The sequence below is a fragment of the Cervus canadensis genome, chromosome 8 (genome assembly GCF_019320065.1).
Source record: "Cervus canadensis isolate Bull #8, Minnesota chromosome 8, ASM1932006v1, whole genome shotgun sequence".
NCBI lineage: Eukaryota > Metazoa > Chordata > Mammalia > Artiodactyla > Cervidae > Cervus > Cervus canadensis.
The window spans coordinates 33,612,801-33,635,742 of record NC_057393.1 but is presented as its reverse complement, the minus strand read 5'-3'; the positions used below and the strand labels follow the sequence as shown (position 1 = coordinate 33,635,742).

General features: G+C 43.1%; 1 protein-coding gene across 38 annotated transcripts in view; it reads right to left on the bottom strand.

The window, feature by feature from the left end:
- SORBS1 (sorbin and SH3 domain containing 1) overlaps positions 1-22,942 on the bottom strand; it is a 231,905-nt gene that overhangs the window by 46,799 nt on the left and 162,164 nt on the right. For 15 of the 38 annotated variants that reach the window (XM_043475881.1, XM_043475885.1, XM_043475890.1 and 12 more), the window contains 6 exons: positions 13,865-13,912; positions 13,617-13,746; positions 11,661-11,775; positions 5,975-6,058; positions 1,356-1,421; positions 678-779 (listed from right to left, as the gene is read on the bottom strand). In XM_043475881.1, coding sequence (XP_043331816.1) covers positions 678-779; positions 1,356-1,421; positions 5,975-6,058; positions 11,661-11,775; positions 13,617-13,746; positions 13,865-13,912 — 545 coding nt within the window. The remainder of the gene's footprint in view (positions 1-677; positions 780-1,355; positions 1,422-5,974; positions 6,059-11,660; positions 11,776-13,616; positions 13,747-13,864; positions 13,913-22,942) is intronic. The other 23 variants (XM_043475892.1, XM_043475919.1, XM_043475907.1 and 20 more) reach the window with 4 other exon arrangements.

Genomic DNA, 22,942 nt, shown 5'->3' with positions numbered 1-22,942 from the left:
TTTCTTTCCCTTGGGAGCCCATTTATCTTGGACTCTCTTTTCTCTCTGACACATCCTTTAATAAACCACACTGGGACATAGCTCTCTATAAAAATATCAATGCAGGCTGAGTTTCAAATGCATGTGGCCAGGCTGTCTGGCCTCCGGAGCACATTTCTTCATTAAGAACTTTCTGACCTTGCAAATTACAAATACTACTACTCTGACGGTGCCGTCCACATAAGAGGCTCTTGATTCACGGCGGCTGTGTTTTTGAAAATGATCTCTGAGGTTTGTATCTCCCAGGGCTGCAAAAAATCTATGGAAGTTGCCCACAAAAGGCTCCCTGAAAATTCAGAGAAGGTATACACCCAAGGAGGCAGAGGGGAGCTGTAAGGGTGACCCCTTGAAAGCAGAGAAAGAGGATGGTAAGGGCGGGGGAGCAGCTAAATCACCAGCCAGCCTGCATATATATATATCTGAAAAATTCCCTGTAAGGAAAATGCCAAGCTAAAAAAAAAAAAAAAAATCCAAGAAAAAATTAAGTTAGGGGGTAAGGGGGATCTAAACCAAGAGTCAGAAAGCCATGCAGCTTAAAAATAACCAGCATAACCATTCATCACCCCCACTACATCAAAAACCACAGAACAAAGAAGAGAGCAAAGGGAACCGAGGGCATGAGAAAAACTCAGAAATACCTGTGACAGGTTTGTACTGGGTGCTTTATTAAGCGTCTCCGTTTTTTCTAAATCTGCCTCTAACTCTGTTTGGCAGAGGTTGAGATCAGTTTCTAGATTAGTCTGGTTCAAGAAAGAAAAGATGGGAAAGAGCGTTTTAGTTAGGAGCAAAGGCAGACAGCATGGAAGGTTACATTAGAAAAATGAGTTTGTTTAGTGTCATACATTAATAAGGCAAAGATGGGCATGACTAAAATACAAGAGCTTACTAGAAATGAGTTAGAGGCAGGAAAACCGAGAATGCAGCATTAGGCAGAGAGAATATAAATCCTGTGGCAATCAGAGCTCCAAAATGCTACTCTACTTGCTAAAGAGAGGAACTATACATACCACAAAAACCTACCTTTGAGGAAATACCTATTTTTCTCTCTTTTCAGAGTATGGTGACTATGACACATACTATATGTCAGTAGAATAAGTAATTGCTTTTAAAACCTCTACGTATTAGTATAAGTCTTAGAGACTTTGTTAAACTGTTTTATCACCAAGCCAGAAACAAAAAGTTATAATCAAGTTTTTTTTAAAAAAAGAAAAAGGAGGGGGCGGAGGGGATTTATTAAAAGAAACACCCCACAACACACTCACACTAGTCAGGCCAGAGCATACACACAGCCCGCAGGAGGAGCACAGCGGAATTACCTTTCTATCCTCTCTAGGAAGGATAGAGCAGTCTCCAGGAGTATAATCCCATATCTTTTTGGGAGGCTGACGGGAAGCAGAGGAGGAAATGAAGAAATGAGCATAAAGACATAAAGACAAACATGGAGACCGGCTCAAACAAAGAGGGGCAACATTAGGAGAACTGTCTCAACACAGAAAAGTGAACTAAAAACGGAAGGAGCAGGCACTCTGCCTCCTGAGGCTGCCTGGGGACCCCACGAACTCTTGGGAGCTGGAAACGTGAAGTGGGAGGTTTGTTTCTACATCTAGGTCTCGGGGAAATAACTGTTGGATACGAAATAATCAAAACTTTAAAAAGAACAAACAAAGAAAAAGCATTAACACCAATTTCAATGAAAACAGAAACATTTCAATTCCACATTGTTCTTTTCCAACTAAGACTGACACTGTGAACCCACATTTTGGAGGTAGTCTCTCCCACTGTAAATTTTATCATGTCTTCACAAATGTGTGAATTTGGAGATCTGACCAAGGGTTGGTAAATGGTGCTAAATGTGCTTTCTGTGATTTGTGGCAAGGAAATCCATGTATAAACCAGGTGTTAAATGTTACGCTGTATAACTAGACAATTTCATCAGGTAATTTTTTTTAATCTCTTACAGTTTAACAAGACTTGATAACATTGCTGATGGTAGAGGCAGACCTTCCATCTCTCTTAAAGCAAAGAGTTTATACTTTGAATTTCATTTTTTTCCTTTCACTCTTCTTGTTAGAATGAGTAGCAATCTGCTACTTTTGGGAATTCCCAAAGTAGCAATCTGCCAGGAGAATTGTTTTAAGGGGGATCCAGTGTGTGCGCTTAGTTGCTCAGTCATGTCTGACTCTTTGTGACTCCATGGACTGTAGCCCACCAGGCTCCTCCGTCCAGGAGGATTCTCCAGGCAAGGATACTGGAGTGGGTAGCCAAGCACTCCTCCAGGGGATCTTCCCAACCCAGGGATTGAACCCAGGTCTCCCTCATTGCAGGTGGATTCTTTACCATCTGTGCCACCAGGGAAGCCCAGGAATACTGGAGTGGGTAGTCTATCCCTTCTCCAGCAGATCTTCCTGACCTAGGAATCGAACCGGAGTCTCCTGCATTGCAGGTGGATTCTTTACTAGCTGAGCTACCACGGAAGCCCCAAGAGGGAACCAGAGGAGAGGATATCTGGAAGTTACAAGATATGTCTAAACCTGCAATCTCTTTCCCACTCTGTATACCTTTTTGTTCTGCCTGCTTAGACTTGAAATTTCTTACACAATGACCTCTGAGGACACGAGTTCATTAATAACTCCTATCATTCTGCACAAATTTCATCATAAACAATTCTATGGCAGCATTCAAATTAGTTTTACATTTCACCTTGAGCTTACTTACAGAAATCACATCAATTTTGTCAAAATTCTAGTGGGGAGGGAGGAAGAAGAAATGGCTGACACCCAGGCCCTTTGTAATGAATTTATAGATGAAAAGTAACCTGATTCCAAGGCGCCTTCACCACTACCATTAGCAGGTCAGTAACGTGATCTCTGTATGCTTATATTCTGCAATTTGTAGAGTAAGTGCCACTGACAATTATCACTCATCTTTAAGCACTTAATACAGTTGAATCTTATTGGAGATGGAGACTTTTTCAAGTCACTGATGGTAGCCCTACTCATTTACTTCCTGCAAAATATTAGACAGTGCTTACAAATAAAATTGGTTTTAAATCATCTTCCCTGAATGGTCCCTGAAGTCTTAAATCAGTTGATACTCTACAACTCGTTAGACCTAAAAGGTATTATAGTCAGGGTCTTACTGAAGCTTCAGCTCACTAAATCAGGGTGGCTTTAAGTGAAGGGGCTGAGGAAGAAAGGAATGCAGGGTAAACATCTACAGTTCTGGCTGGCTTTACTGCTGGGAAGCGGGTCCTAGGTTCACATGGAATAAAAAGGAGAAACGACGATCCACATGCTTTGACTGGAATTTTAACTTCATTCTGCTCCCAAATGGCTGAAAAACCCTCCAAAACAACTTCCACAGTTTATACCCCTTTTATTTCTATCTCTTACTCTTTAATGGCACAGAGTTGATTGGGGTAGAAGTGAAGAGAAGAAAACGATTTCTCCCCATCACACCTTCCTCGCAAGCTCTGGGAGTACTATCCAGTCATCAATCTGGTTCAACCAGGTAACAAGCTCACCTTTATGCCTCACACCATAAGGACCTGTGCATCTCAATGCTATTCCTCAGGATATGGGCATTGATTAAGCTACTTTGGCAAGTCTTCAAAAGTATCATCTTTTTGACTTTAAAAGACCATACAAGAAGCAGTAGTCCCATTTACGAAATCTAAGGTCTATGTAAGGAACACTCTGGCTTCAGAGGAAATGGCATTTTGGAAAAACATCTCTAAGCCTTTAAATAATTAAGAGTCAGTTGGGACAATAGGGTAGGAACACAAATTTCAGGAAGGTCCCAGTACACAGATGGACTGTTTTCTCAACATTTGTCTGGATTGGCTGTGTGGTGTTCAGACTACCATTTCCCATAGAAACAATTAATTCACTGAGCTGTTCACAGAGCCTATCTAGGCACACTGTGACTGAAATGCTGTCAATCGCTAACAGAAGGAGTGTTAATTACAATGACAGATTTAATAAAACAATAAACCAGCCACAATTAATTAGAAAAACATGGCTTCATAACTTTCCCTAAAAGTTAATATTTCAGTAAAACTAGTTATTTGGCAAATGAGGAGATGGCTAGAAATTATAGATTCTCAACAGGGTTTAAAAAAATCGATGGCACAGGTTCCTTATTATCAACAATTTAATGCTATGACTTTCTCTTAATATTTGGCATTTTTTACTTTGTAATACAAATTAGTCTTGGTCTCCACTGCTACTAGGTGTTGTACATGCGTGATGATTCCTCTTCTTTGACTTAAAATATAATGTTTAATTATAGCCTCACCAAAGACTTAACATTCTGGTTTCCCTCAGGGAAAAAATACCTATAACTGGAGTTTATGAAAAATTGTTAGTTGTAGCTAATCCTGGATAATAAATTGGACTTTTGGAAAGAAATAAAGCTAATATCACTCTTTCTCTGATGAAAGTACGGCATTATTATTGCATATACTAATCATCGTCTTTTTGAGGGGAACACATTTCCAAAGGTTTTTTCTATTGTGAGACAACTGAGCAGGTTTTAAGAAAAAGAAAAAGGTTAGGATATTGCTAAAGTTCTGCAGGTGGAAAAGACTGTGGGAGGTCGACTTCATTGATGTGTGAATGGTGGACAGCAGAGAAAAAAGGGAGAGAGGAGAAGTGAGGTGTGCACCAAAGCTTTGAGGAGGGGAGGAGACTGTGCACACTTTGGGCTGGATGTGTCCCTCGCTTCTGACCACTAGGTGGCGGTGTTCATCCAGGGCTGCTTGGCTGATAGTAGGTGACTCAGAGAAGTCAAAGGAGGACTGCCTGTTCATACAAGTGGAGTGTTTACAAGCCAGGTGCTCCTAACTCTGAAAATGCCTGAACATTCCAACAAAGCTCTTCATGGCTCAATCAAATGAGCAATTTCAGAGCACCAGCTAAATTTCTCTGTCTTCATCTTCATGAAAAGTATACTATGAAATTTAACATTTTCCTGAACTATAAAGCTATCTGGCAAAAAACACAAGAACACAACTATTATTCTAAATCATGTGATTCAAGTGTCAGATTCAATGCTTAAAGTCTCATACAAACATCTAATAGAATGTTTTATTTTTATACACTTAATCCCTCCTGTACATTCTTTTTGCTGCTGTCATAATTAAGACTTTAAAGTAACTGAAGTTTTAAAATCAGTTTCCAGTTATGTCCAGTGGAAAAATGAGCTCAGTTCTCCCTCCTGTTTGATACTCCTTTGGGTGCAAGGCCAAGAAAATCCTCCTTGAATTGCCAAAAATCAATTTGTACCAAAGCCAACTCAGATACATCACAGAATTTGCAGGCTATTGGGCTGAATACTAAGTTTGCTAGAATTCCTAACTCTCATCTATAATTTTGGTAAATACTATCCCTACCTCATAGAAATCATTCCCTAAAAGTTGCCTGTAACAGGGTGGCATTCTCAGACCACCTGTGCACAGAAAGGCCCTTTTCCCTTTGCTTTGTCACTTCTCTTATATGCGTGTTTCTAAAATTTCTATTTAAAATAGGGACAATGCTGGCCTTTCTCAGTGTATATGCTTTTTCCTGTTTGTCTTCAGCACACTGTGAAGCCTTTGTTCAAGGGACCGAACCGAAGCCTGAAATAATGCAGTCTACAAGGTGTGTGATATTTGTTGCTAGTGCTGAAAGGTCCTAAGACAAGCAATGATTTAGCTGTGTCTCCCTGAAATCTAGCAAGAAACACTTCTCAGAGCTCACTGTCCCTTCTTGGTGAAGTAAAGCAGTGGAAAGCTCACAGGTTGTAGTGAGAACTGACAATCCCACTACTGACAGTCAACGAAGCTGTTCCCCACTTCCTGAACTCTTTACAAACAGATCTGATTCTTTAGCAGCAACAATGCATCAACAGCATTATTTAAAATGGTGTCTATAGCCACTGAAGCTATTAAACTTACCGGTTTCCCAAACTCCAATTCCGAAAAGAATTTATACCAAGGTTCATTCTTTAAATCTATCTCTTCTGGACTTATATCCCGACTCTATAGGGGTTGGTGACAGGGAAATGGAAGAAAGAGAAGGATAACATTATGCAGAGATTACATAGGAACTGGCCAGTAGAGATGCAGTGGTTTCCAGAAATATACAGCACCTGCATTCAACAGCAGCAATCATCCTTTTTTTTTTTTTTTTTTTTTTACATACATGAGAAAAATCAGGAGCTGAAACAGGCAGGAAAGGATGTGTTTATGAAAACAGGACACTGAGGTAGGCAGCAGTGAGGGAATTGTTCATCGGTCCCCAGGCAGAGGGACACAGATGGAGAGCACTGTACCCCACGGCTGCCCTCTCAACACATCTGAACATGGGCATGACAGTTTTCCTTGGTAATTGCCAGAGTGGTGGGAGAAAAGAGAGCCCCTCTTTTCTCTTTCCAAAGAGCTAAGAGTTACAAGCAAATAACCTGGTGAACACACCAAACATTTAGCCATCTACGCCAGATGAGTAGAGCAAACACTTTTTATGGGCTAGTACGGTTTTAGTGCTTATGTGCAAGGCTGTCTTCAGGTTTTCAAAATCAACAGCAAATACTGACACTTTTATAAAAGCCAATTTGTTAATACTGCATCTTTAATGGCACATGAGTAGGTGAGAAACCAAGTCCCACACAAGAGTAAAGTGAAAGATGATGTAAGTAAAAACAGAAGACACAAGTGAAAAAACATTTTAAACAAGCATCCATGGGGGATGAATACAGACAGATATACCTTGTGCTTTAAGAGATAAATGTTAGGGAACTGGGGGAAAAAATAAAGGAAAAAGCTGAACAAGACAGATAACAGAACAACACGGGGGAGAAACTTCTGGGTTATGTTACAAAAATAAGTTAGCTTTCTCATTTTATACAGCTCTAAGAGGTAATTCACAGACTGATAATTTGATTCCTTGGGATTTCATGTTTCGTCAAATATTTATAAAGTTCTGGTACCTTGCTCTGTGGAAGAGCATGTTTCTGGAAATAATTAGTTGGAAAATGAGTGCCTGGAAAGCAAATCAGTTTCCCCTAATAAACTGGAGATATGATCACATCAGATGAAACTGTTAGAGGCTCATGGCTTAATTCTTATGTGTATATGTTTCAAAAAATCTTAATAGTCACAAAAGAGAGAAATGGTGATATCCTGACAAAATGAAATAGAAAATATACATTTTCCATTGAGATTGAAAACATAAGAAACATGCCCTCAGGGCCACAATACATAGAAAGGAAATTGCACATCCTGTGGACACATCTCCAAGTGACTTCTTCACAGAGCAGTTTCTCTGGACACATTTTTCTTAACATTCAGGTAACGGGTCTTTTGCAGCTTGTTGAAATGGCTGTAAACTTTCTTAGTGACCTTCACCAATCTCTAAGATTCCTATAAGAATCCTTACTATTATTTCTACTTTTGCTTTAAACCCAGGAAGATCTGGTAGATAACTTTCCTTTAGCTGAAATTAACTGAATAGAAGTTAGTTGAAATCAAAGGAAAATATGTATTGAAACAGTCTGTCCTCTTGCATTCAGACTAAACCTTCTTCCAACTGTCTTGAGCGGCAGAGGAACTTAAAATCTGGAGAATGTGTGTTCCATCTCAGTGGATTCTGTAAAATACTGGAATCTATATTTGTTCAATGAAACGAGGTGCAATACCTACAAGGACACCGCCATTTAGGAGGGACAGGTTAGACATGGGGACACCCTAGGTCCTTGTATCATGGGGCTTCATGAAACCTATTTTATGTTTATTGCTTTAAAAGACTATTTTATTTATAAACTGCTCTCTGGGAATAATTTGGGGTTTTTTCCTTTTTTTTAAAAAAACAAAATGTACCAACTTTTTCAGAAAACTGCCTGAATGTCCTGGTACTCAGTTCTGAAAGAATCAACCCATTTTATTGTCAAAGGTTGTTCACAGATTGTTTAATTACCAAGGTTAATGATGGGTTGAGAATTGAATCAGGAGGCATGTCAACCAGCTTGCACCCAGAGCAGCCAACCTTTGTCCTTGGAGTTGCCCAGCGAGAAAGCTAAAGAGGTAATAAATACCATGCAGCACTTGATTCTGCACTAACTCCTTTCTAGGTTCAAGCACAGAATGGACAAATAGGGGACTGTCCTTCTGGATGGAGAGCAGGCTCTCTGTTCTGGCAGGCAGAGCAGATTCCACAAAGCCAGGCTGAGGTCTCTACGACAGGGAGCTATCTTTTCCCAGCTTGGCAAAATCCTCAGAAAAGGCAGGGGACTCACGAGGAAAATGCCTAATCGCTCAGAAGAATAGTTCTGCTGCTTGGACGGGAGCCGGAGACTAGCTTCAGGCTGTAATTAAAGAATCTGAATGTGGCATGTTCATTTACATGGCACTTTGTTATATTCACAGATCTTTTACCCACATTATCACATGTGACCCTCTCACTCAATGCTCCAGCGAGGTTGGCAGGCCAGATAATAATTCCATTTTATAGGTGAAAACACTGTGGTTGTTTAGAAAAGTTAAGTGATGCCCCCAGACATAAGGCAGTGTCCGAATCTGAGTTTGGAACTCAGAAACCTTCCAATTCCTAGTCCGGTGCTGCTTACATTTCTCATACTCCCCAGGAGAAGGGGGTGGGGCTGCTGAGTTTGTGGATGATACCAAGCTAACATAGGGGCAAGTGACAGACTTGAAAAGTCAGGAGGGAGCTCAAGGTGACTCTGAACTGGGGAGAAACTAAGTTGAGTAAATCCCCATGTTTTACACTTCCAAATAAATATTGTGTTTGTAATAATGATTTTTACATCTGTCCTTCTCACATTATCCCTATGGGAGCAGGAACCCCAACATCTAACCCAGGACTTGGCACATAAATGTTATTCTACAAGCAGACCCTTGAACAACCTGGGCCTCAGGGATGCATGCAGTTGAAAATCTGAGTATAATTTACAGCAGGCCCTTAGTATCCAGGGTTCCTCCATATCCACAAACTCAACCAACTGCAGTCGTGCAGGGCTATAACAAAGAATCCACGTTTAGGTTGACTGTGCAGTTCAAACCTGTGTTGTTCAAGGGTCAACTGTACATATTTATTGAATTGAGCTGCGGTTCAGTTCCGTAAGGGACTTGGGAGGTATGTAAAGTATGTAAAAGGACCACAGCCTGAAAAAAAAACTATTTCTGACAAAGCAGGGACCAACCAGTAGCTCTCCAACTCTAAGACCAGAAGAGAAGAAAATGGGCCCATACTGTGATAAGAGGGAGGCCAAACAGTAATAAAGAACTTCATATGAGTTTGTCAAATAGCTGAACAGGTCACCAAGGCTGCGAATCTCCTACGAATCTCCTGCAGGTAGCACAGTGTTTGACTGGGATGCTGTGGGTTTGCTGCAGGGACAAGATGAATGCTAAGGCAATCTTCACGGTCTACCCGTCAGCCCTCTGTGCGAACAGCACAGATGTGCCTGTGAGGTCCCAGTTCAAATTGCCAGGCTTAAGCAGACACAAGCACCTCCAGCTGGAAAAACACTGGGGGGAAACAGGGATTCTCCCCCATAAAAAAGATGTGCCTTTCTGGGAGAAAATTTAGATTCTCTATCTGTCTCTAGTTAGCACACTTATTCACAGCTAACCACCACAAAAACGTGTGCGTGTGCACATGCGTGTGAGTGTGGTGGTGGTGGTGGTGGTTGGGGAAGAAGGGGCCCCTCAAATTCTGGCAAACCAAACAGCGAAACCGAAAGGCAGGACTCACACTGAAACTCCCAGTCCAACTTTTCTGTTCATGTGGCAAAAACAGCAGGAAGAAAAATTCAAAAATAAAGGACTGTTTCCACCTCTGTGAAGAGCGGACTATGAAAAGATGACGATTCTCTCTAAAATGAAAAACTACTCCCTGGGAACAAACAGCTAGACAGCAATGTTCCTCTCCAGCCGGCCTTGGGTCTTATGTCCTCACTGGTTGGCCCAGGCCCTGGTACAGCCGGAGGGGCTTCCTGTGTGGGAACAGCCAGATGGTGCTTGACCACCCACGTGTATGGTCACCGTAACTCTCCAAAGTGGGGCCCGTGGGCAGAGTGAGCTACTTCTCAGGGTTTGTGAAAACAACATAAATGCTCCCAAGGACTATGATATGGAGGATACTGTGATCACTGTGGTATCAATGAGCATAAAATTATGGATTCTGGGGTTTTTTCCCCGTAGTTTTGAGTAGTGGTCAAATTACTAGGAACCAAGGAAAGGAAGAGGAAACAAAGGAGAAATTAAGGGGAAAGCTTTCAGTAACAGCAGTGACCATCTATGAACAATAATATCGCCAAAACAAAAGCACCCAGGGGCCTACAGAATCTGAAAGCACAGAAGTGTACGGATACATGATGTATGTCCCTTGCTTGTTATTCAAGTGTCAGGAACATACTCAAGGGACATAACTTTCTTTATAGGAAGACCTGTGTGGAAGGTTACCATGTTTATTACCTTCTCACAGAGAAAGAACCTGCAGTGAAGGGAGGAGACAGAGGCAAAATTCTCTACTCCTCTCAGAACTTTTTGCTTAAAATAACTTTGGTGCACAGTAAATGCCGGAGAATGACAAATCTGAAGCATTTTGGTGAACTGTTGAACCTTTTTTCCCTAACTAAAATTACTTACCCCTTTGTGCTTTTAAAGATGTCACCTTTGTATTTTAGTAAAAGTCAAATCAATTATTCCTTAAAAACATGTAGAGCAAAAGAGGCGGAGGGAGAAGAATTTGAATGCACATTTCAGGGGCCTTCTTATTCTGGACTCAGTGTGGTAACCGCATTTTAATGAGAATCAATCCCCAGCACGACAATTCCCTCCTGCTGGAAAGGCCGGAGGGCTGCCGGGTTTATGGAGCCTTGGAGGTCCCTTTGACCATGATCAGAATTCCGAAACCAGCTTGTTCTAATGAAGGGTGAATAAAAGGAAGTGTGACGGGCAGATATGAAACCAATCAGTTTGTAAAAATTCTCCCTTGCCTTCACAGGGTGGTCTTCTATGCCCATACAGGCCATGCTCCCCACCGATAACTGCTTGGAGATGTGAACTTGTATAGGGAACCACAAATCAGATGGAACATGCAATGTGTCCTCTCTATTGAACTTGTCAGAAAAGGAAGATCTAAAAGCCATAGTCTAACAGCCTGGAGCTTTTTTTCCCACCAAGTAACATCATCATATTAATTATCTGGTTTTTAATGATGTTCTTGTAACTTCTACAAAATGTATGCATGTTCAAATATGAGTCACCCCTAAAACTACAATTTTAGTCCGGTTAGCAACAAGCCTGATAAACGAATGGTTAGATGTTTTTAAAAAAGACAGCAGCAAAATCAACCTTTACACTAGCAGATTTAAAATTAGTGAAAACCATACACAAAAAGAACAACAAAGCCACAGTGAGAGGATTCTTCCAATGCAGACTCTCAGCACTTATTTTGTGAACACCTGCCAAATGAAAAGGGTAAAAATACTTCATATTGTCACTGTCTTCTAAACAAAGCAAGTCTATCTCAAGGGAGAAAGAATGTAATCCAAGCGCACAATGCATCCGGATTAAAGAACGCGGGCAGGGTGAGACAAAAGCACTTTAATATGCACATTACCATCTTTTCGTTGGTCAGAACAGAGGACTTGCCCGGCTGATACTCGTAAATGCTTCTGGGCTCTGCGCGGTATTTTCTTGTATCCACTTTCTTATCTGGGGGCTCCCAGTCAGTCCTGCAGAAAGAAAATCCTATTAAAGCTATTCTCATGAAAATTGGCATCCGACAGGTCTGACGACTTTGGCCGACTGTAGTTTAATCAAGGAATTTTTATATCCGAGGCACAAAATGGGACTCTGGACAAAGCGTCCAGTTGTGCTGGTTTCCTTCTTCCAACAACCAGTTAGATTCCTGTGTTCGCTTCACAAAAGGCTTGAGGTGTCCCGTGCTCACAACCAGGCACCGGGAAGCAGGGAGACAAGAAAGGGAAGCAAAGCAGCAGCTGCAGCTGCAAAGTGTGCTCTGGAAAAAATCCTTCACCTTGCTCTGCTCTCAGGGGCTTATCATCTCCCAGACATGCCTGTACTTCCCACTCAGGCTAGTGCAGTGAGAGAGAATGCAGGACCCAGAGCCAGGCAGCTGTGGTTCCAACCCTACTACAGCCCTTGCTAGCTGGCTCCTCTGGGCCAAGCACTTAGCCTCTACTGAACTAAGTTTACTCATCGGGTAAGTGCGGTTGTTGTAAGGATTAATGAGACAGTATGTCTCAGCATACAAATCACTTTGCAAAACACCAGGCCCACAGGAACCACTCTATAAACACTTTTGTTTTGTTTTGTTTGTTTGTTTTGCCCGCCCCATGTGGCATGCGGGATCTTAGTTCTCTGATCAGGGATTGAACCTGCAACCTCTGCACTGGAAGCAGAGTCTTCACCACTGAACTGCCACGGAAGTTCGCAACATTATTTGTTTCTATAACCATGTTCTTCTTCCCTGTTCCACACCCTACCCTGGTAATCACCCAAAATGCAGCCTTTGGCACAGGTACTTAACCTGATCCAGTAGGGGATTTCAGAGGATACATGAAGCCTTGGAAATTATTTGCAAAATTTTCACGCAGGCACACAGTTGCATTTTACACTGTGATTATAATCCGTTTTTCCTGCAAGGCTATAAACTTCGTGAAGGCAGGGACAATGATTTATGTGTCCAATGTGCCTCTACAGCATCCTATTCAATCGCACACAGAATGCATGCAGTAGGTGCTTAATGAATGCACTGTAAGGATTTGCAGGTATACCCAGCCTTCCTTTCAAATTAATTATCAAACTCTGAAGCAGATGTCATGTACATATATGTGGGATTTCAAAAATAGCCATTTATTTGTCATAAAGATGGAAGAAGTTTGGAGGTATGAAACCGTGTGTATTTAAAGGGAAAATAATTTTGTTTAGCCAAAACCTATTTGGGGTTGAGAAGTGTTAGAAGATGGAACTGGGAGATGCCTGAAACACCAGTCCAGATGCCCTGGAAGCTGCTCCCAAGGGCATAGGACTCAGTAAAAGACAACTGGGTCATTTAGTGTGGGCATTAAGAGATGACAAATATCATTTCAACCATCAAGCCTTATGTTTTGATAATGTGTTGAATAAATAAAGAGATACTAAAAAGTGTAGCTTCATTTTAAAATTATATTCTCTGCTATAGGCCCCATCAGTATGCACAGAGAGTATTAAAACACATGACAAATCTATAGTTCAAGATTCCTCTTGTGAAGAGGGAAAGAGTGATGATAATTATTGTCAACATTATTTAAGCCCATCTGATAAGCCAGGACTACAGGATATGTTACATGCATTATCTTGTTTTATCCTTGCAGTATCCCAAGGAATGTAAAATGTTTCCCCATTTGACAGATGAGAACACTAAGAGTCAAAAAAATAAATCACTGCTAATAAGTGATAGAGCAGGGATTCAAACTCAGGTCTGCTTGATGCCTGCCTCCAGTGCTGCCTGACTCAGAGAAAGAGATTGTGTATTAGAGCCTAAAATCATGGAGCTGATGAGAACACTTACCTCTCTGGGCTTGATTTTAGTGAGGAAGAGCGGGTCGGGAGGGGAAGTGTGGCCGACCTCTTAACTACCTTCTCACCATCAATGCAGCTCATCTCACTTTTTGAGCGAGGCACAGAAAGGGGAGATTTTGCTGGAGAAGGAAAAAGTGGGTGCAAAAGACTTTTAAAATGGATGAAAACAGGGAGATCCTTCCCTCGTCCACCACTCTCCCTTCCACCCCCACAACCAAGAAATTCTAAGCCACTTACTGTCTTCGGAAAAGGAATATCGAGGAGAATACAGATCTGAGTCATCATCTAGTGAACAAAACAAAATGTAATCAGGAGACATCCGGCTCAGGTAAGAGAACTGAGTGACAAGTCCCCCACTGCCACCATCCTGCACCAACTGTTGTCCAGCCACACCCGGGAGCCCAGAGGACAGAGGACGAGCCAAGCACCAGAAGCTACACCATGGCAAACCACACAGTTCAGAGCTGGGTTTGGAGAACCCACCCACCCAAACAGGCCTGTAGTCATGAAGGTACACTCACAAATCCTGGGGGGAGACTGCCCCTGACACCCAGAAACGCACGGGGACAAAGAGCCAAAGGTCCTCTCCAGAGAATTTCCACAAGCAAAGCTGGTCCCCAGCCTGGCTGAGTGGGAAACAGGCTGAGACGGACGCCTGGGTGTTGGCACTGTCTCTGGTCTATGCTGCTGAGTTTCAGAATACCCAGGCCTGCCCAGTGGGATGGGGAGGCCCCAGGTGTGGTTTCTAGCTGCCTGGCTCAGCTGCGACCCATTTCATATGCTCAGGTTCCATATATTGAGTTGGCCCCAAAGTTCGTTCTGTGTCTTCCATAACAGCTAATGGGAAAACCTGAATGAACTCTGGGGCCAACTCAAAACAAAATCGTTTAGCAAAGTGGTAGTGCAGCTAAGAAAACAGTTTGAGAAACCCCTTGTCATCATTCGTTTTGATTCCACTGTAAACGAGTCCCTCGAACAGCCTTCCTTCCTTGGAACCCCACACGCCCTCGGCAGATCCTCACATAATTTGCTCTGCAAAAGTGCCACTCGGGGTCACTGTCTAAACTGTGACCCTGGATCGAGTCAAACTCACACGAGTTTCTGTGGTGGGAGATGGCTCTCCAAGGGCGGGGGTGGGGTGGGGTATGTGTGTGTATCTGTTAAGTCACTTCAGCCATAACCGATTCTCTGCGACCCTATGGACTTTAGCCCACCAGGCTCCTCTGTCCATGGAATTCTCCAGGCAAGAATACTGGAGTGGGTTGCCATGCCCTCTTCCGGGGGATCTTCTTGACCCAGGGGTTGAACCCGTATCTCTTACGTCTCCTGCATTGGCAGGTGGGTTCTTTACCACTAGTGCCACTGTTAAGCACAGGTCTCTAAATAAGCTGAACACCCACCCAGGCACTAAGACTTGCAGAAGCAAGATCTGAACCCTTCGTGGATATGGCTGCGTGGAACTAAAAATGAGACCACAGGTACTCTCACTGGAACAGGTTTTTCAGCTGGGACTGCCCTGGAAACCCAGGATATTTAGTCACTTATATCCATGACGACCCCTCCAAAGCATTTCGCCAACAAGAGTTAGGCTGAAATAGACTCTTGCATTTTCTAATAGCTCACTAACCTGAATTCAGAATTCATGAATGTGGAATAAAGACCCAACTCCTCTTAAAATCAGTACAGCTTTAAATAACAAGGCACGTGAACTAGCTTGCAAAGACAAGTCAGAGAACCCAATGTAATATGTTGATGGCCAGTCCTTGTCTCCATGTTGTTTTAAGCTTCAGAGCAGAAAAGGCCAGAATATTTTATAAAATGTACATAAAGCTAACACTGCTATTCTTTCCAGTATTATTCAAAAACAGGATCTCTGTCTCCATTCCTACCTCCCCTCTCCTCTCCCTATTGTATCTGTCCCAGGTCTTTCCAGCTCCAAAAATGGAAAGGTTTTAGGTACTGAGATCTCTTTTCTCCTCCCTCCCTTCCTCCTCCTTTTTGCTTTGATATTGGCTAATTCTTATCCTTAAAGTTGAACAGAGCTTAAGGTTCTTCTACCAATATAGCTAAGCCTTTCCCTGCTATAAACTGAACATGAGAGCTTATTTAACTTTTGAAAATAGGGCAGAAGAGATAAACTGGGATCCAGAAATAGATGTTTCAGAGTGCTCTTCTGAAGACTTCTGTGTTGCCTGCTTTTGTTTGTTTTGCTGCTTTTGTTTTTCAATAGAGCTTCTGATTATTATACAGATAAGATACCACAGCATCAAAGAAAACTAAAAATTAGCTTTGATTGTAGTGATTTGATTGGAAAAATGGTGCCTGCCAAATAAGAAATTAGCTTAGTTAGGAACCAATGTATGTATTGTTTAAAATCCAGCCTCGCATTCTAGCTCAAAACCCTGTCTCTCTTTGAATCATGGAGAAATTACAACCTAGCAGCAGATGGTAAGGTGAGGTTAATTTATAACTATTACTGGTTCTAAAGGTAAAAGCAGAGTTTTCATGGGGGAAAAACAGCACTTAAATATTCAAAGTTCTTTTTTCCTTTCTTTTTTTTAATTCTCGGCATTTTAAAGATTTTTGCTCCCTAGAGCTTTCTAATGTGGAATTCTAGAACACCTGTTAAAAGAAAATGAGAAATAGTTCTGAGATGGAAAACAAAACAAAACAAAAAACAGCATGGCTGGGGGAGTTAACCTGTGTATTTTGAAAGTTTGAATACGGAGGAAGGGGATTTCCTTGGTGGTCCAGCAATTAGGACTCAGTGCTCTCATTGCCAAGGCCCCGGGTTCAATGCCTGGCCAGGTAACTAAAATCCCACAAGTCGCACGCAAGGCCGGAAAAAGAAGTAGGAAAGAAGAGAGGTGGAAGGGGGTGAACACAAGAGAGAAGTTTGAATGCCTGAACATTCTTAAAGCAATTTCTTTATCTGGTGTAAGCGGAAAAATAAATCTCCTCCAACTCAAGCTAGCACAGGGCAGGGGCATCTCCATGAACAAGCTTTTCATTTTCCCAGAGGTGGGATCCACCTCTGACATGTGGATTTCAGTTCATTGACTTTTAAGCGGACGAACTCAAGTTGCCCACATTCATCTGAACATTAGTAATTTGGACTAGAGCCAGGGGATGCATAATTTATTCCTCAAATTTTTGTTTTTCTTGCAAATCTAATGGAAGAAAACTTTACATATGTTTATGAATAAAAATAATAGCTGTTCCTATTATTAAGTGCCTAGCTGGTCATTTACTAATATTGCCTCACTCAATCCTTGGAAAAACTCCTGGAGGTATGTAAGTATATATTTCAGAGACAAGGAAATTAGGGCCCAGGGAGGTTAGGAAAATTTGCCCCTAGCACAGTGTGGAAGACAAAGCAAGAATGCATTCAGGTCTTTCCAACCCCACTTCCCTACCTCTGCCGCTCCTCAGCCCTGAGATGATGATCAGACTCTGGTGTAACCTTCAGCCCAGCCTCATCTGCCCGATCGCAAGGAGAACTGTAGCTATTCCACTCTAACAGAATAGACTCTTTTGGGGGGAGAAGGCAGGGGAGGGTGCTGTGAAAGTCACACACTGCAGTGCTGGCCTGGATGACTTCTAGCCCTGGAGGCCTTTGCTCTTATATTTTCCACATCACCCCGTCCCTGGTGACACTTAAGCAAGTTTTTTGAGTTGCCCCACCACCCTTCTAGCTTTCTTCCTGCTCTTCTCTAGGGAAATGGGTAAAACTGAGTCACTCTTGCTACATCTTCCACTTGCTGCTTCTTGTACCTTCTCCTGGCAGGCTACCGTCTATGCTTAGGGACAGATGGGGATGCAACTGGGTGTAAGGCTCACCTTCTGCATTTCTATACACCCGAGCCAGCCAAACGTGTGTGTGTTTAACCAAACGAAATGTTTCTCCAGTTGTCTATGAACACCGACATTGTCTATGCATGAAATCCTGCTTTCACTATTTCTCCAAGAGTCCTTTCAAAGAAAGTCCCAGTGGGCTCAGTGGAGCTGGATCTTGTGATTCCTGATGTGGTGGAGCCACACGCTGTGTCCCCTAGAGCCCCAAGCAGCAAACATCAAATCTTGACAGCGACACCAGAACTTGCTGTGCCAGGGACTTCCAGAAAACTCTAACCCTAAGCAGTATGTACTGGGTGTGAACAACTCCTGCTGGGAGACCCCTGCTGGGCTGAAATGTTTACGCACCAATGATTTTCCTCTGGGCTTTGGCAGTTGTCCTTGGAGCCTCTATTTGGGAATAGCTACTCTCCGAAAACTGCCAGGAGGCACATAATTGTCTTTTCAACCACAGTACTTTAAATAGACTAAAAAAGATTTCCTGTTTATTTTTTTTAAGAATTTATAATACTGTTAAAGACACTGGAGAAAATGCTGGTTGTTCTATTAAAAAAAGTATGTAATTGACCAAAATGAGATGATGGGCAAAAAGCACTATTTGCATAACTGCTTACCTATATCAATTAAATTTCAATTTTATGCATTTGTTAGGCTTTAAACTTAAAATCACTTTCCCAATTATCAGTGGTTCATTTTTAACTCAATCTTTTCCCACAGCTCAAGTTAATTCTTTTTCCAGCTTTACCCCACACACTTAAGAGGAAGGAGAAAAGGGTCAAGATAGACACAACGCACCCATTCAACAAACAAAAATGGTCAAAGAAAAGCGTATACAGAGGCAGATATACAGTCTGGGTGGGATTGGGGAGGAAGAATAAGAAAAACGAGGAGTGGGGCAGGATGGTCAGAAAGAGTCCAGGGGGCTTGGGAAAGAGCCCCAAAGCTGTCTATCTCCGACTGCATGTGAGCGTGCTAAGTGACTTCAGTCGTGTCTGACTTTTCGACCTTATGGACTGTAGCCCGCCAGGCTCCTCTGTCCATGAGGTTCTCCAGGCAAGAACACTGGAGTGGGTTGCCATGTCCTCCTCCAGAGGAGCTTCCTAACCAGGGATCAAACCCGCGTCTCTTACATCTCCTGCATTGGCAGGCAAGTTCTTTACCACTAGCACCACCTGGGAAGACCCAAGTTCTGGTTAGACACAATCAAATTCTAAATAATGAAAAAGGACAAAAAACAAAAAGATCAATATAGGATGTAGAGTAGCTACAGAAGACAAACTTAGAAAAAAAAAATTGAATGCGAAGGAGTAAAGAGAATGAGGTGGAACAGGACAGGAGTGGACAGGGCAGGAGTCTGGGAGGGCCAGAGGGCCAGATGACGACTCACCGGCCTCATCTCCTAAGGCGTTTGTTCCTCCCTTGAAGATGGAAAGGGACTAACGGCTAACCTCGCTCCACTATCTCGCAGGTCAGCCTTCCACACTTGCTCGGCGGAAGCCTTCTGGGCAGCTCTAGTTAGGGGAGCAAAGGTGACCGCTGCGAGCACTCAGCCCCTCCTCTGGGCAGTACTCGCTGGAGCTTGGGCAGAGGATCCCGGCCAGCCAGCCTCACAGCAGAACCATTTGCTTGAACTCAAGCAAAATAAGGCTATCCTAAGAAATCCTGAAAGGCCAGTGGAGGATTATTTTAACTCAGATATAGACATGCCTAAGAAAATAAGCCTCCTAAATCCTTGCCGGAACGCATCCTCATCTAGGAATGGGAAGAAGGTCAGTGAGATGGACGACTACGACGTGACACATCCCCACAACCTGAGGATGCCTTGAGGTGGGGTCTGTAGTCACTTCACCAGGAGATGGCAGTGAGCACCATCAGCCGGACGGCCTGAAAACGCATCCACAAGCAAGGGGAAAGTGCTGGTCTCTGGGGCTTCAGCCTTGGCTGGTATGACAGCCCTTACCCTGACACGGTCAGGCGGGTTCTCACTGGCCCTGGTCCACATGGTAACACTCCAGTTACTTGGTTTTGCTGACCTGGAGGCATCATGTGAAAATATCTCCCATCTTCTTGACATGAAGCATGTCAAGAAAGCCAACATCATCTGGCTATGTTCAGAGCAGACAGGCTAGTTGTTTTCAATCTGTATTCCCCACTCTCATTCTGTATTCAAGTACCCCAAACTACACTGGCGAGGATCTGCTTCTTTTTGTGGAGGATGGAAAAGGGGAAGGGGGTACTCCTCCACTGCAGTGGTCCCCAGTCCTGACCACGTGCCAAATCACTCGGGGAGCTCTCCTAATCTCATATTCCCAGACACCACCCCTGGAGTTGCTGGCTCAGCCAAGTGGAGCATGACTGACTCAGAAGCAGGCCAGTTGGATGCCTGAGTTAGGCATCAGAGAGCCCGGGCAAAGGGAACAGCCAAGAACACAGAGTGCAACAGGAAAGGGAAAGGAATCAGCAGAGTAAATAAACACCCATGACTGGGGGGCCCCAGAGACCTGGGTTGGATTCCTCACTCTGCCACTTGCTGTGTGATCTTTCACAAATTAATTAACCTTTCTGAGCCTCACGCCCTCACAAAAATGAGGACTTACCTCATGGGGCTGCTGGGAGGATGAATATGAGATAACAACTGTGATGCAGCCAGCATGCAGCCTTGTGTTCAGTAAGTGAAAACAGAAGTGTTAGTTGCTCAGTCATATCCAACTCTTTGCAACCCCAAGGACTGTAGCCTGCCAGGCTTCTCTGTCAATGGGGATTCTCCAGGCAAGACTACTAGAGTGGGTTGCCATTGCCTTCTCCAAGGGATCTTCCCAACCCAGGGATTGAACCCAGATCTCCCACAGTGCAGGCAGATTCTTTTACAGTGCGAGCCAGGGCAGGCCTCAATAAATGGCAGTGGCAGCAGTTACTGCGGGTGGTTGTGCTATTATTGTTATTAATAGGATTATGAATGTGAGATGCAGAGGTGCTGGCCACCACACTGCTGTTTCCTAAAGCAGGAGGCAGTGGCGGGGCTTCTGAAGTGGTTTCTCTACAGCATGTTCCTGTGGTTCCTGCTTCAGAAGGAAAATGTGGGCAAAATGTTCAAAGACTCAGTCTAGCAGACCCTCCATGGTCTGGGTGCAATGGTGGGTAGTGTTGGCTCTGGTCTCTGTCAACATTCCCTCTCTCCGCTCTCACAATCAAAAGACCTAGTAGCATCTCAGATGCTAGGAAAGGACACGTGCCTTTAAGAGAAAGTGCATGCTGCATGCTCAGTCACTTAGTCGTATCCTCCCACTCTTGGTGACCCCATGGACTCTCTTTGTGACTGCATGGACTGTAGTCTACCAGGCTCCTCTGTCCATGGGATTCTCCAGGCAAGAATACTGGAGTAGGTTGCCATTTCCTTCTCTGGGGAATTTCCCTACCCAGAGACTGAATCCAGGTCCTTTGCATCTCCTACACTGGTAGGCAGATTCTTTACTACTAAGCCACCTGGGAAGCCCTTTAAGGGAGAGACTGGATGGTAGGTAATTCATAGACAAGTAGCTCCTAGGCAGGGGAGAAAGGGTCAGGTGAAGGTTTAAAAGTAAAGGGAAGTAAAACTCATTTGCTTATTAGCCTTACTTCAGGGTTATTCCCAAAGGATTTCTGGTAAATTATTTTTATTTTTGTAAGCTTTCTAGGGACCAGGGTATTATAGAGAAATTATAAGAAATAAGTCTCCTGAATTCATTCTACTCTTCCCAAATTTCCTAGCCTCAATCCCTCCCAGCCACCCCTTGAAATAAAGAATAATCAGATGTAACATTGCTCCTTTCCCATTGAGTGGTCTAAAAGATTAGAAAATGATTACAAGTGATTGCTCCTTGTTGGGATTTATGGCTTTTTAAAAGTACATTTTAAATCTCATTGATTAGACATGATAATTCTACTTATCTTCTGAAAAGTCCAGCCAGAAGTTAACTTTTTCACCCTAGCTTGAGGGAAAAAGGGAAGTGGCTAAGCTTGACATAAACTTTCACATAGTCCTTTACTATTTTGGAGAATCAGCTTTGAGACATTTAGAAATGTCTTTTATACTGTATAATCAACTAGAATTTAGAAAAAAAGCAGTAGCCCTTAGGCTAGGTTTTGATAGGTTTATTGCAAATAATTCTAGTTCCAAATTCTGCATTCAAACAAAACAAAAAAAAGTGGCAGCAGTCTTCTTCCCTCAGGGAACAGACTCAGAATGACAGCTCACATTCCTCAGTAAATCTATTTTTTAAATGCTCACTTAAAAAGGCTGCCTTTGTGGCTCAGCTGATAAAGAATTCACCTGCAAAGCAGGAGACCTGGGTTCGAACCCTGGGTTGGGAAGAGCCCCTGGAGAAGGGAAAGGCTACCCATTCCAGTATTCTGGCCTGGAGAATTCCATGGAGTATATAGTCCATGAGGTGACAAAGAATTGGACAGGACCGAGCAACTTTCAATTTCAATGCTCTTTAAAATCCATGGGCAGAGCCTGCCTTGGTTAGGCTCTGTGTGTGCTAAGTCGCTTCAGTCGTGTTGACTCTTTGTGACCCCATGGACTGTGGCCCATCACGCGCCTCTATCCATTGGATTCTCCAGGCAAGAATACTCGAGTGGGTTGCCATTCCCTTCTCCAGGGAATCTTCCCGACCCAGGGATTGAACCTGCGCCTCTTATATCTCAGCATTGGCAATCAGGTTCTTTACCACTAGTGCCACCTCAGTTAGGTGCTAATCTGTCTTTAACACCCTTCTTTGAGAGGTATAAATCCTTCCCATATTCAGAAAGGTGTGCAGAGCCCTGGGCCACTGACTGGCAGCACAGGGCTGAGGAGGACCTGCTGAAACTCACAGATATCAAAACCACAAACCAGAGGCTCTCTCATTACTCAATGAAAAATTAAAATGAAAATAACAATGCTTTACAGTGAGCTAGCTCAAACGTTGGAGAAGGCAATGGCACCCCACTCCAGTACTCTTGCCTGGAAAATCCCATGGACAGAGGAGCCTAGTGGGCTGCAGTCCCTGGGGTCACTAAGAGTCGGACACGACTGAGTGACTTCACATCACTTCACTTCATGATCTATGTCTGGCTCTGTCTTCCAGGCAAAAGCGGGGGCAAGACAGAACCAACCCTGTTTTTAAAAAAACCTCCAGGCAAGAAGACTTCTTAGAAACTTGTGTTAAAGTCTAATCATCTTGGTTATTATGAATCTTTTACATCCAACCTAATTTATTCCTCTTTATTCTTTAAGACGATTTCTTCCTTGTGGGTCTTTGAAAATAAAACTAGTAAGGTCTGCTTCATAAATTATAAGTGAAAAGTTATCATGTCATCCCTGTTTATACCTCATGGTAAAATAAGCCTCACTCTCTCTCTTGTACCCACTTGACGTGAACCACCAAACAGATGTCACTGTCAGCCAGGGTTGCTAGGTGTGGCAGTTGATGACATGGC